Here is a 12,772-nt window from a genome sequence, read left to right on the forward strand (position 1 = left end):
AAACAGAACATGGAACCCTGGTATCCAGGCACCCACTTAACTGACCAAGCCATCCGAGCTCATTTGGTTGGAGAAACTGGAGGGAGAAGGATGTTCTCCTGTGGTTGCAAACAATGCCGAGCCTCAGGCTCCCAGGAATCTCAGGGGGGCCAACTAGCCCTTTTGTGGATGCACTGGGTGAGGCTTCATCTTAGACGCCAGAGCCTCTGGCGATTGTCGCAGAGGAGCTCAAGAGTAACAGTGAGTAGCACAGGGCAGGTGAGCCCAGCAGGCCCTCTAGTCTGATCCCTGATGAATGGCCCAGGACTCCTATTCTGACTGTGTGTGTGTGGGTGTGTGTGGGTGTGTGTTTGTACTGATGGGAACTGTCCCATTGTGCTTTGACTCTAGTGTATTGGCACAAGTCATTTTTCTGTTTGTCACCATTTCCATTTTAAACCAACATTCTTGGTCCCAACACAGGGTGAAAATGATGAGAACACGGAGGAGCCCTTCAGGGTACAGAGCCTTGAACCTTACAGGCAGGACCAGCTTAGGAATGAGCTCCTGCCTGTCATTTGTGGGAGGAACCTACATTGCAGCGGCAACATGGGGTTAATCTCCTGGGATTCCATCCCCACCCATCAGGTGCTGGATCTCTTGTTCCCAAGGTAAGCACCAGACCACCAAGCCCAAGTGTGTAGCCCCCTCATGCCTGGGTCTTGGGGCTGCCATGTACCTCTCAGGGACCCAAAGGTTTGTGATACCTAATGAGATAGAGGACCACACTCATAGTGGAATGTCAGTCCCGAATGGGACGAGTCCTGGAGGTGCCTGCCACAGCCTTGCAAGGGGAGTGAACTCCGCTCTCAGGCAGAGAAACCATCCTGACTCCAGCTGATCCACAGAGGTCCGTGGAGCAGTCCCCACACACTGGGCACCACAGCTCAATGGTGTGCACTGAGCTCATTCCCAGGTGGACTCAGCGAGGCCAGGTGGTCTTTCTGGTGTGATATTGGCTTTGTGAAGAACGTAGATCTGTGCCAGAGGCGTCTCAAAACTCAGGCCTTGGGAAAAGCACTTTTGGGTTAATAAAGACATGTTAATTTCCATAGTGGGACAGAGCATCCTAGCTGGGACATAGCTGGACAGGGGCTTTGGACATGGCGGCTCCCACACCCAGAGATATGTGGGAATCAGCAGTTTGGGCTCATTCACTGATGAACATGGAGAAAGCACCCACTGTGTGAAGACACGTTTCCAGTCACATTTCATAATTCATTGAAAAATAGGGTGCAAATGACTGCCATTGTGTCCCTTTTCATGGGGGTCAGCCTCAAACCGCAGGTGCCATGAGTACATATCCTACATGTGACTGCATCCCTGACTCCATGGGGCATAAGTGCACGTTGTCCTCTTCAGTGACTATGGTGGACCCCTGGACCAACTTCAACATGGAATGGGCTTGGGGTCAAGAGGGTGGGCTCCTGTTTCCAGAATAGGGACCTGCAAGGTGATTTGACTTGGGAAGGCTGAGGAAAGACTGCTCTCCCCAGTGTAGGGTCAGAGGTTTTCTCTGGAGGCCGTGGTGAAGGCAAGGCCAGGGTTTTGCTGACTCCACACCTTCCTCCCCACAGTGCCTCACCTTCCTTCCTGGGGACCTGGGTGAACCTCTACTCCGAGGCTTCCCATCAGCCTCCAGGCTTTCTGAGTCTGCAGCAGCTGCTATCCATGTGGCTCCTGCTGGGAGGCTTGAACCTGGAACACCAAGCACACCACCTCCTGGCCACAATTGAAGATGGCAAATCAAGCCAGGCAAAGCCTGAGAGCCAGGCGGACTGTGGTGAGTACCTAAGGGTATATGAGGAAAGGTCCGACTGTTGTCCCACTGCAGGGAGTCTGTATGCCTGGTGTTGGGCTGGAAATTAGGACAAGCCTTTGTCCATTCAGGAAGTGACCCCAGTCTGCAAAGAGGTCCTGTGTGGGCCAAGGGCCTGAGTTCTTCCTGGCAGCAGAGGTATTGTCTGTCTGTGGGAAGGTCAGGGCAAGGCAGTCATGTTGGCATCTTTTCTCCTCTAGCTACAAGCTCAGTTCCTGTCACGGCTCCTCAGCCAACCCCAGAGCCAGAGCCTTCTCCCAGGGAAGGGGCAGAGCCGGAGTCCAGGACATCAGGGGTCTCTACTCGGTCCTCCCCAAGGCCCCAATATAACAAGCGGATGAGAGGCAGGTGCCTCATTCACGTCTACCTGGAAAAGGAAAGGACAACACAGTATAGGAGCATCCTGGTGAGTCTTCGAGCAGGGGAGTCTCCTGGGAGCCCACAGTGGGGAAGACCGAGTCCACAGCAAACACTTTGGACTAGGCCTGTCTTCTTGAACTGGAGCTTCTGGAAGGTCAGGAAGGAGAGCAGAAAGTGAGCAAGAGAGAGGCGGGAGAGCAGCAGCATGCCAGGTCTGGGTGCGAGTGGGCCTGCGTGTTTTGGGATGTGCAGGTCAGAAGTGCAGGAGTGAGTGCTGGGTTCAGAGGAGGTCAGAGAAATATCGAGGGTACAGGCCATCCTCTACTGACCTTGGTATTGAGGAGGAGTATATTGAACCGTGGAGGTTGAAGCACAGGAGTTGGCAGTCATTTTCTTGTGTGTGGGAGGGGATATGTTGCTGGTTGAAGGGAAGGGAGCCATTGTAGAATGATTAGGGTGGGTAGGTGTGGGTCACAGAGAACTGGGGGCCTTGGAGGGGCCCATTAGTGTCCTAGTTTGCATGTATGTGAATAGAGATTTAGCGGCTCTCTCTGCAGAATTTTCCTGGGTGTGGAGTATCCATCATGAGACTCTGGTGTCCACCTCCAGGGGAGCTATGTTGAACCACTGTACCTGCTGGGTCCGAACCTCCTGACACCCTAGCAAGCACTGACACTCTCGAGCCCAGCAGCTTCCATGCCTATCATTAAAGAGTCCTAGTGTGTGTTGTGCCCTGGCTGTCAGGACCAAAGCACCTAGGGTTTGTGCCTGGTCCATACAAAAATGCAGCTGCATCCCAGACCAGAGCAGGGATATGGAAGTGCACTGGACCATTCCTCCCATCTTGATGGGACTAGAGTGTGTCTGTACAAAGTCTTTTGGTCCTTATTCCCTTGTCCCTGTAGGGCATAGCAGGTTGAAGCAAACTCTTGTACTAAGATTGGACTAGAGGCTCATAGGAAGACCCCCACATGATCACATGAAGGCCTCAGGTAGCAGGGTATCAAGATGGTGCCCTTGTGTTGAGAGCTCACTTGTCTCTGATTGTCCTTGAGCACTGTCCTCTGGGTAGCTACTCCCAAATTCCCTCTCTGATGAGCTTTCTCCAACCCTGCTCAGGTGACCTGCCAGGACAGGGCTCCAGTCATCATCCGCAGGGCCTTAGATGCACACTTGCTCCAGCAGGAGGACCCAGAAAACTACGAGCTTCTGCAAATTCTCTCGAACCATCAGAGTAAGTGGAACCATCAGAGGGTAGGGAGCAGTGAGTCACAGTGGGCTCACGATAACTGGGAGCCAGAACACAGTGTGCATTGACCCAGTGCCCAGGATGAGTATGGTGGGACTTGTGCATAAAACAAAGTGTAATGATGGGGCATAAATCTGCAGGTTCTTCATGTTCCCCAGGGGCTGTGGACCTGCCTATCATGTGTTCTTTCCTTGGCCTGAGGAGGCATTGCAAAGCTATTATCCACAAGGGGCCAAGAAGAGAGGCTTCTTTGTCTTGTGTCAAAGAAGACAGACAACCACAGGGTGCCTACTTTGGTGGCCTTTCCTGACCTAGATGAGTACATGAGAAAAGCAGTTCAATGAAGAATCATTTCTGGCTTCCAATCTTTCTATTCATTGCAAACTGAGTTTACTTAGGACCAGAGGCCATTTCTAGAGAGAAGAGTGTGGTAGAATAGAACCCTTCACAGCTTGTAAACTCTTCTTGGAGAGAGAGAGAGAGAGAGAGAGAGAGAGAGAGAGAGAGAGAGAGAGAGAGAGAGAGAGAGAGAGAAGAGAGAGAGAGAGAAAGAAGAAGAAGAAAGAGGAGGAGGAGGACGAGGAGGAGGAGGACAAGGATGAGGAGGACGAGGAGAAGGAGGACATGGAGGAGGAGAAGGAGAAGTAGAAAAATGAAAATAAGTTGAAGGAGGAGACCATGAATAAGAAGGTCAAGATGACTTTAAGAAGAAGCATGAGGAGAAGATGAAGAAGAACAAGAACAAGAAGGAGAAACACAAGCCGAACAAGAAGTATAACAATAAATTGATTAAAAATGTGAATGAGAATTAGACTCATGAGGAGAAAATGCAGAAGTGGGGAACTCAAGAGAAATATATATCTCTGGATGGCACAGCCCTGCTGTGGACATCCTCCACCTACGCTCAACACACCTCCAAACCATACCCCTCCAATTAGTGTAGCCCTGTATGAGTGGATGAATCCACTGGCAAGGTGGAGGCACCCACCATCAAGTGCTTTTCCATAAACTGACCTGTGATCATTGCTGCAGTGGGGAGAAAAATTTGAACACATGAGTCTTTGGGGACCAATCCAGATACAAACTCTAGCTGTTTGTCTTTGGTGGGTCCAACGTGAACTAAGAAGGTCTGGGGTACAAGGGGCTATTTCCTTGAAAGGTGTTCCTGTAGGGGACCTCCTGTGCATAGAGGGTCCTCAGGGAGGAATCAGTGGGGAGTCTTTGGTGCAACAGTAGCTGGATTCGGGGGCTCTCAGGTCTGTGTGTGAGACCTGAGCTGGCAGAGGCTCTCAGATGTGGGGGATGTTGGGTAGTGTATTACTTGAGTGTCACCTACCACGCCTCTGCCCCTGCCTCTCCAGAGCTGAGGATCCCTGCTGATGGAAACGTATATTACGCCCTGGATGGCAGAGTGGATTATAACTTTCTTCTTCAGGAAACAGCTGCCAGCAAGTTGTTTAAAGTCAAGCCAAAGGAGGTAAACAGCCACCTTCTTCAGTCTTTACTCCTGGTGCCACTCCACATCCTCCAAGGGGACAAGAACCTCAGGTTCTGGATGGATGTTTTAGAATGCCCACAGAGCCAACTACCAGGCTGGGTGGGGTGCAGGTGCTGGGCTTTGCTGATGTTGTCATCCCCCACAGTTCTTGGAGCCTTCTGTGGCAGTGGCATCCAGGATCCCAGCAGCTGTGAGCAGCAGCTCTGCGGTGGCTGCAGGACCATTGCCCCAGGCCACCCAAACCAATGAGTGGTGCGTGAGAAAAGTCACCAGTAACAGCTCCTCACTGCTTCACTCCAGCGAGCAGGTGGAAGACAGCCGCTTTGTCCACGTCCTCCTAGAGGGACAGAGCCTGAGGGAGACAAAGCGCATCCTGGTAAGCCCGACAGCAGGGCTGCCTCCTGGGTGTCCCCACAGTGGAAGGCAGGAGACACAGCTAACCCTGGGGCTGTGGTGGGAAATTAAGAAGAGAGAGGTCAGTCTTAAGGGCTTGACCTGAGTGGGGAGAGCCTCAGCATGCCCAGCTGCAGCGGTGAGTGGGCCTGTGTATTGTGGGTTTGGCAGGCCAGAAGTGCAGACGGAAGTGCTGTGGACAGATGAAGGCAGAGATATGTCCAGGGTGCAGGCTGCAGTGCCTAGAACTTGGTATTCTCAATGAGTGAGGTTGGAGCAGCGGAGCTGGCAGTGACTTGTCACATGTGTAGGAGGGGGTGTGTTCCTGGTGGCAGGGAAGAGAACCTCCTTAGCATGACTAGGTGTGAAAATTTGGGGTCGGGATCACCTGGGGGGTCATGCCAAACTTCGGAATGTCAGTCTTTGCATGTATGTAAATACGGAGCTAAAGGGGTTCTTGGCAGAATTTCTATGGATGTGCAGTAGACACGCTAATGCTGCAGGTGTCCAGCTGCAGAGGAGACATGTTCAGTGACTGCCAGTGCTGAGTCAAGTACATCATTAGAACCAGACCCACACCGAGCTTCCAGAGCCCAGGGCCTCTCCAGGCTATCATGAAGCACTCAAGTGCACACTCTTGCATCTGAGTCTGTTTTGTGTAGTGGCAGTCAGGACCAAAATTTTCAGTGCATCTGCCTCTTCCACCCACAAAGGCAGCCTGCATCCCAGAGCACACTTGGTGCGCAGATCCCTGGCCCATTGCTGTCATCTCAGTGAGATGAGAGTGTGTCTGTGCATAGGCAGTTTGGTCCTTTGACCTGAGTGGAATGTGGCTCCCCAGGGGGAGGGGAGATGGCAGGTACAGGCAGATATTTGTACCAGGATTGTTCTAGTAGCACGTTGCAAGAACCCAGGGGGTATATGGAGGCCACACTCAGGTAGCAGGATAACAAGATTGTGCCCTTGTATATGTAGCTAACATTTCTCCTGAATGTTTGACCACAGTCTTTTGGGTAGCTCCTCTAAAAGCCATTCTCTGATGACATTTGTCCCACCCTGATCTAGGTGACGTGTCAGGAGAGGGTGACAAGCCTCATCCGCAGGGCCTTGGACCAAAATTTGTTGCAGCATGAGGATGTGGACAACTTTGAGCTGCTGAGAATGATGTCTCTGCATGACAGTAAGTAGGACAATCAGACAGTGGGGAGACATGATCCACAGTGGGCTCAGGATAACTCACAGCCAAGAGAAAGTGGGCCTTGGCCCTAAAATAGCCAGAGTGTGGTGGGCCTGGTGCAGGAAACCAAGTGCAGTGATGGGCGTGTCCAGTGTGGACGAGTTCAATGAGGCCCCAGGCGGCTGCTGGACCTCTCTAAATGTGTTCTCCCCTGGACCTGGTCTGGCAATGCAAAGCTAATATCGATGAGGGCAAGGCAGAGAGAGGCTCAATCTATCATCAGTTTGGTTTATGGCTCACTGATAAGGATGCCTTCAAATGAAGAGGAGCAGAGCATGGGTCCTGATTGGATCAGCATTGCTATGGACGGAAGCCGCACAGGTCCCAATCCATGGCCAGGATATGAGAAGTCCTGCCTACTCAAGAATGTCAGGATTGCAGCAACTGGGAACAGGACTCAGTGAAGAGGAAGTCAAGGCCAGGGGACAGCCTGTTTGGGTTCTTTTTGGAACAATTCCAAGTCCTCTGTGCCTGGGTGCCCATCTCCTGAAGATATCAGAATGGCCAGGTTATTATTCCTTCCAGCAACAAAGAAGGGCATCTGAAGAACAGAGGCCACAATGCTGAGCTGTCCACAATGCCAGTGCTCTTTCCTTTCTTGTGAGCCCGACACTCCTAGCCTCCACCATCCCAGCCTGTCCACAGTAGAACACACCATCTGTCGAGCACGTAAGTGAGTTTTCCCATTTTCACACACTGCCTCATTTGAGTTGGCTCTGTCTCACACATGAGGAAGACTGAGGTGCAAGGAGCTGGGCAAGGGGCAGTGTCTGCGAATCTCAGGGACTTGGGAGGCAGTGCAGGGGGAAGGGGATTTCCAAACAGCCTCAGAAACTTAGGGAGACCCTGTACCCAAGTCAAAAGGCCTGGGAATGGTCTCAGTGCTTAAGTGCCTCTGGCTTTATCCCTAGTAAAAAAATAAGCCAGTCAAAAGGAATTACCAAACCGAGAATCTACAAAGGTGATTTCAGAAACAGACTTTCAACCCAAGCATCAGTTGAGAGCAGGCTCCAGACCAGGGGAGGTTTGTGTGTAAAAGACGTCAAAAGGGAGGACTACGGGGGGCCTGGAACCCACTAGGTGTGATGGCATCTATGCCTTATGGCAGGAGGGTGGCAGTGATGCTGGCCCTCTCCTAGATTTTGGAGACCTTGTTTTCATTGGGGAAGCTTTATGGAGGTGGAATCTATTTTAGCAATCCTGGTCCAGATGAGGTGCTGACTACCACAGGTAGAAGCCTATCCAGAATGCGGTGTCTGTTATTCAGTCTTTCCTGACTGTGACAATGACAAAGAAAGGAAGTCACTTGTCTTTGGTCTTGGTTTCACTCCTGGCCATTGATTGAGAACTGATTTCATCTTGGACTACTGAACAGAGGCTGCATCTGGGCAGAAGAGTGTGATAGATTTGAACTCCTCAGGACGCCCCACCATTGCCAGAGAAAGAAGGAGAAGGAGGAGGAGGAGAAAGAGACACTCCTGAGTGGGGAGAGGATCACACGATAAAGAGCAGGAGGCAGAAGAAGAAAAAGAAGGAGGTGAACAGAAGGAAGGGTGGAGGGAGATACACAAGAAGAAGAACAAGAAGGAATCATGTAAGAACAGGAAAAAGACCCAGAAAGAACTACAAGAAGATGCAGGACAGAAAGAAGAGCCAGAAGTAGAACAAGAACCAGAATAAAAGTACCAAGCAGACAGCTCCTGATGAGAAACAAGGGGAAGGAGAGCGATCCTAGAAAACAATAGAGTTCTCCAGGGCACCACCCTGCTCAAGTCCTCCCATGTCCATGCCCAACACACCTCCCCTCCGTGTATTCATCCATGAGTGGATTCATCCAGGGCAAGGGGATGAATTCCCCCACCATCCAACGCTTCCCTGAATGCCCATGTGTGAGCATGGCTGCCCTGGGGAGAAAGGCCTAAGCACAGGAGCCTTTGCCAATCCTGATGCAGATCCTGGCAGTGTCCCTTTGGCAGATCCAACCTGCACTGAGAAGTTCTGGGCCCAAGGTGCTGTTTCCATTGCCAGGTGCTCTTTTGGTTTAGAATCCTGTACATCATCTTCTCCAGGGAAGAATCACTGAGGGAGTCTTTGGTGGCACTGTAGCTGGATAGGAGGGCTCTCAATTCTGGTGCAGGCTCGCCCTGGCGAAGACTCTCAGGGGTTGTGGGTGTTTTGTGGTCTAATCCTTGAGTGCCACCTAACAATTCTCTCCACTTTGCTCTGCAGAAATCAAGGTCCCTGACCACTCACTGATGTATCTGTCCATGAATCCACAAATCAAATATTATTTCATCGTGAGGAAACGCCGCGAGGTCAAGGGAAAGGAGGTAAACACCTACCTTATTCAAGCTGTACTTGTGCTGCCATTCCACTCCCACCTGGGGAAATGAGAAGCCTGAGCACCTGGACATATGTGCTAGAAGCCCATAGAGCCAACTGACAGGCTGGGGTGGCTTTCTGTTTCTGGGTTTGCTGATGTTCCATCCCCCACAGTTCTCAGAATCAACCTGCAAGTCCTCCAGGCCGCTTTCCCACAAGCAGGTGGGAGACACCTGCTTAATTCGTGTCCACTTAGAAACACAAAGTCCAAAGATGGCCAAGACTGTTTTGGTAAGCCTGGGAGCAGGGGTGTCCCCTGGTGCTTACACCTGGGTGGGGAGCAGACACTGGTCCAATACCATGAACTACTCATGCCCTCTTGAATTTGGAGCTTCTGGATGATCAGGAGGATAGATGGGAATCAAGAAGGAAGAGGTCAGTGTGAAGGGCTGGAGCTGAGATGAGGGAGAGCAGCAGCTTGTCCACCGCCATGTCTGAGGGAGTCTGTGTGTCAGGTGGCAGCATGCAGTCCAGAAGGGCAGAGGCAGGTATGAGTGACAGATGAGAACAGGCCAGGACCTAGGTTGCAGGTTCCTCTGTATGGGATGCTGGCCTCTATGGAGCAGGACACCAGTATGAGGTTCTGCATGTTCCTTGAACAAGGAGCTGAGAGGGTCTCTCTGCAGAGTCAGTATGGATGTGGAGCAAGCACACTAAATGTCCAGGTAACCCAATGTTTACCCTTGGCGGAACAGGTGCCCTCGTACACCCCAGCCAGCACTGAGCCTCTGGAGGCCAGGAGCTCTCATGGCTCTCTTTCGTCACTCCTGTGTGTGGTCATGTTCCTGGGTCTGATTTGGGCCCTGGCAATCCAGACCAAAGCCTCTAGGTTTTGTGCCTAGGCCATTCCCAATGCCGCCTGCATCCTCGGGCAGACCTAGGATCTTGGAGGCTATTGTCCCATTCCTCCCAACTTGTGGGATGAGATTGCATCTGTATGCAGGTAGTGGGGTCCTTTCACTTGGAGAGGAGTGCAGCTCCACAAAGAGCAATGGCAGGTCCAGGAAGTCCTATGTACAAGGATTGGGCTAGTAGCCTATGGGAAGAGCCCACGCGATGAGCAGGAGGTCAGCCTCAGGTAGTAGGGTCATGGATGTTGCCCTTGTATTTAGAGTGGAGGTGCCTCCAGAATGCCCCTGCCCACTGTCCTTGAGTAGTCACTTCAAGGCCCATTTCCTGAAGGCCTGTCTTCCATGCTGCTCCAGGTGACCTGCCACGATCGGGCTCCTGTCGTCATCCGCAGGGCCCTCGAGCTACACTTGCTTACTCAGGAGAAGCCGGAGGAATATGAGCTGGGCCAAATCATCTCTCACCGTCAGAGTAAGTGGGACAATCAGATGACAGAGAGCAAGGGTCAGGATGTGGACTCAGGTCAACTCTTAGCACCAAAGAGTAGTCTCTGACCCCCAAGAACACTCCAACAGGGTGTGTTGGGCTCGTGCACAAAGCCAACTGCACTTCTGCTGGTGTAAGCTCTCCAGGTGTTTTGGTATACCCCAGTGGCTAGTGCGGCTCCCCACCAGGTGCCCTGCCCAGGACATGAAGACGCATGCAAAGCTGACATCATTGAGGAGTGAGGAGGAAAGCCTCTTTCCAGGAGCAGTATGGTTCTGTGGTCTGAGATAGGAGTGGTTTCAGAGGAACATGGGAATGCATGGGCTAAAGATGGAACTGGCATTTTGTGGACTGAAGCAGTAGGATTGAAAGCCTTCTGTGTGACCAGAAAACCACTGCCTGGGCAGAGCATTGCCAAGATTCTAGCAAGCAGTAACAGGATGAAATTGGGAAGAAAACACAGCCTGGGAGACAGCTTGAATCATCTGTTTTTGCATCAATTCCATGGTCTTCCGCACCTGAGTCCACTAGCCAAGGAGTGATCCCAATAGCCAGGTTATGATCCCTAACTAGAGTCAGATGAGGGCTTCCTGAGCACGTAGCCACAGAGCTCATCTGATAATAATGTCAGCGCTTTTTCATTGGTTGGTTGGTTGGCTTTTGTGAGCCAAACACCTCAGCAGCCATTATCCCAGCCTATGTACGCTGAAGACCACCATCCCAATGAGTTCTAGGATCACTTGTCTCCTATCTTAACCTTCTGTTAGGTTAGTAGAGTCTATGGAAGAGGAAGTCTGTCTGGGGCCTTGGTAGCCTAAGAAATTCATAGCAGAGATCCCCACATCCAACCCAGAAGGGATGGAGAACAGGCTCTAGGTTAGAGGAGGGCGAGAGGAAAGAGGTGTTCAGAGGAAGGAGAAGCTGGCTGTTGTATTCCCCCACTCGGGGTCATGGCACCACTGGGCCATACACCATGTCGGAGGGAAGCAGTCCCTTTGCTGGTCTTTGGAATCATTGTTCTCAGGAGGGCAGCATTTGGAATGTGGCCTCCATTCTCAGAAGCCTGGTTCACATGGAAGCAGGCTCCACCAACGCAGAAGCGTGGCTCTAATGTGGTATCCGTGCTGGTCAGCCTGTCCTCACCGTGGCCATACTTGAGAATCCTAGGCCTTTTCTCTGGGTTTCACAACTTTCTCTTTGGTTGTGCACTGAGGCTGTCCATAAAGCTCTAGTGTGTGGCAGTGGAGAGCTCCTCAGCCCTTGCCACAAAGGCATAGACTGGGAGAGAGAGAACAAGGCTGGGAGAGAGGGAGAGAGAGAAAGACGGAGAGGAGAAGGAGGACCTCTACTTGGAGAATGAGGATTCAGTGGAGCCAACAGGGACAAGGTACTGTTGCCCAGGGCGCACTCCTGTTTAGGTCTTCCTCCAAGCATGCTCCACCTTTCTTCCAGTCCCTCCCACCTCCCAGTAGTGTATTCATCTTGAATGAGAATTTCATGTTGACATCAGAGCACTCACCATCCAATGCTTCCTTCCAAACCCACCTGTGAAGATGGCTCATGTGGGGTCTGAATCTTCGGCACTTTTGTGGGAGATTTCAGATGCAAACCCTAGTGGTGTGCTTTGGCAGACGCAAGAGGACCTGGGATGTTTTGGAGTCCAAAGCCTTTGGTAGGAACAGACATTAGGTCTGTTGAAGTGCTCTGCCTAGTTCTTCCTCAGGGAGGACTGTGGAGGCTGTCTTGTTGGTATTGGTGCTGAATTGGAGAGCTCTCAGGTGTGTGGCTCAGTTCGTTTCTGGCACAGGCTCTCAGATGTTGGGGTGTCCCAGGGAGCACCTCCTGAGCCACCTTATTTTGTACACCCCTCTCTCCCCAGAGCTGAGGATTCCAGCGCAGGCCAACGTATTTTACGCAAAGAACCCTCACACGAAACCCAAATTCGTGCTGAGGAAAAGGAGCCTCTCCCAAAAGAATGATGAGTGGATCCAGCCTCAACCTCCCTCTCGTCCTGCAAAGAAGGCTCCAGCCCTCCTGAGGATGCTTGCAAAACCATTCTGCTGCTGTGTGCCTGGGCGGGGCTGAGGCAGCCCAGGAATATTTACATTGATTACTATTTGCTTCAAAGTTTGAATCTATAGTTTGCCATTGTCTTTGACCTTGTTTAGTAACACAGTTGTTACTCTATCCTGTATTTGTTGTTCCCATTAATATATTATTATTTTAAAATATATATGTTTTTGTTACCTGATCTACTGTGATGATTTGTTACCTGATCTACTGTGATGGTTTTTGATCCAAATTGTGCATTTGATGATAATGAATGCCATGCATTTAGGAACCTGTAGACTCTAGACAATGAATGAATGTCTACTGTTGCATGGACTGGTCTGCAGAGTCCTGTAGCATTTGAGCTTGTGTGAGGGCTTCATAGGGCTTGCAAAAAGTCCAGGTCAGATG

At 51.3% G+C, this 12,772-nt stretch overlaps 1 protein-coding gene across 1 annotated transcript; it reads left to right on the top strand.

Moving 5' to 3' along the window:
• The first annotated feature begins 2,834 nt into the window (after positions 1-2,834).
• LOC144373610 (uncharacterized) lies at positions 2,835-12,563 on the top strand. Its single transcript, XM_078036652.1, has 7 exons — positions 2,835-2,847; positions 3,318-3,452; positions 4,829-4,944; positions 5,111-5,341; positions 6,424-6,538; positions 8,825-10,297; positions 12,192-12,563. The coding sequence occupies exons 1-6, from the start codon at positions 2,835-2,837 to the stop codon at positions 8,986-8,988; spliced, it is 774 nt and encodes a 257-aa protein (XP_077892778.1). The 3' UTR covers positions 8,989-10,297; positions 12,192-12,563.
• Positions 12,564-12,772: the final 209 nt, after the last annotated feature.

The sequence above is a fragment of the Ictidomys tridecemlineatus genome, unplaced genomic scaffold (genome assembly GCF_052094955.1).
Source record: "Ictidomys tridecemlineatus isolate mIctTri1 unplaced genomic scaffold, mIctTri1.hap1 Scaffold_444, whole genome shotgun sequence".
NCBI classification, from domain to species: domain Eukaryota; kingdom Metazoa; phylum Chordata; class Mammalia; order Rodentia; family Sciuridae; genus Ictidomys; species Ictidomys tridecemlineatus.

What these genes read in the sequence shown, in the direction of transcription:
- LOC144373610 (XM_078036652.1), top strand. An exon ending in AATTCTCTCGAACCATCAGA is followed by an intron (nt 3,453 to 4,828) that starts GTAAGTGGAACC and finishes CTGCCTCTCCAG; the next exon opens with AGCTGAGGATCCCTGCTGAT. An exon ending in TTAAAGTCAAGCCAAAGGAG is followed by an intron (nt 4,945 to 5,110) that starts GTAAACAGCCAC and finishes CATCCCCCACAG; the next exon opens with TTCTTGGAGCCTTCTGTGGC.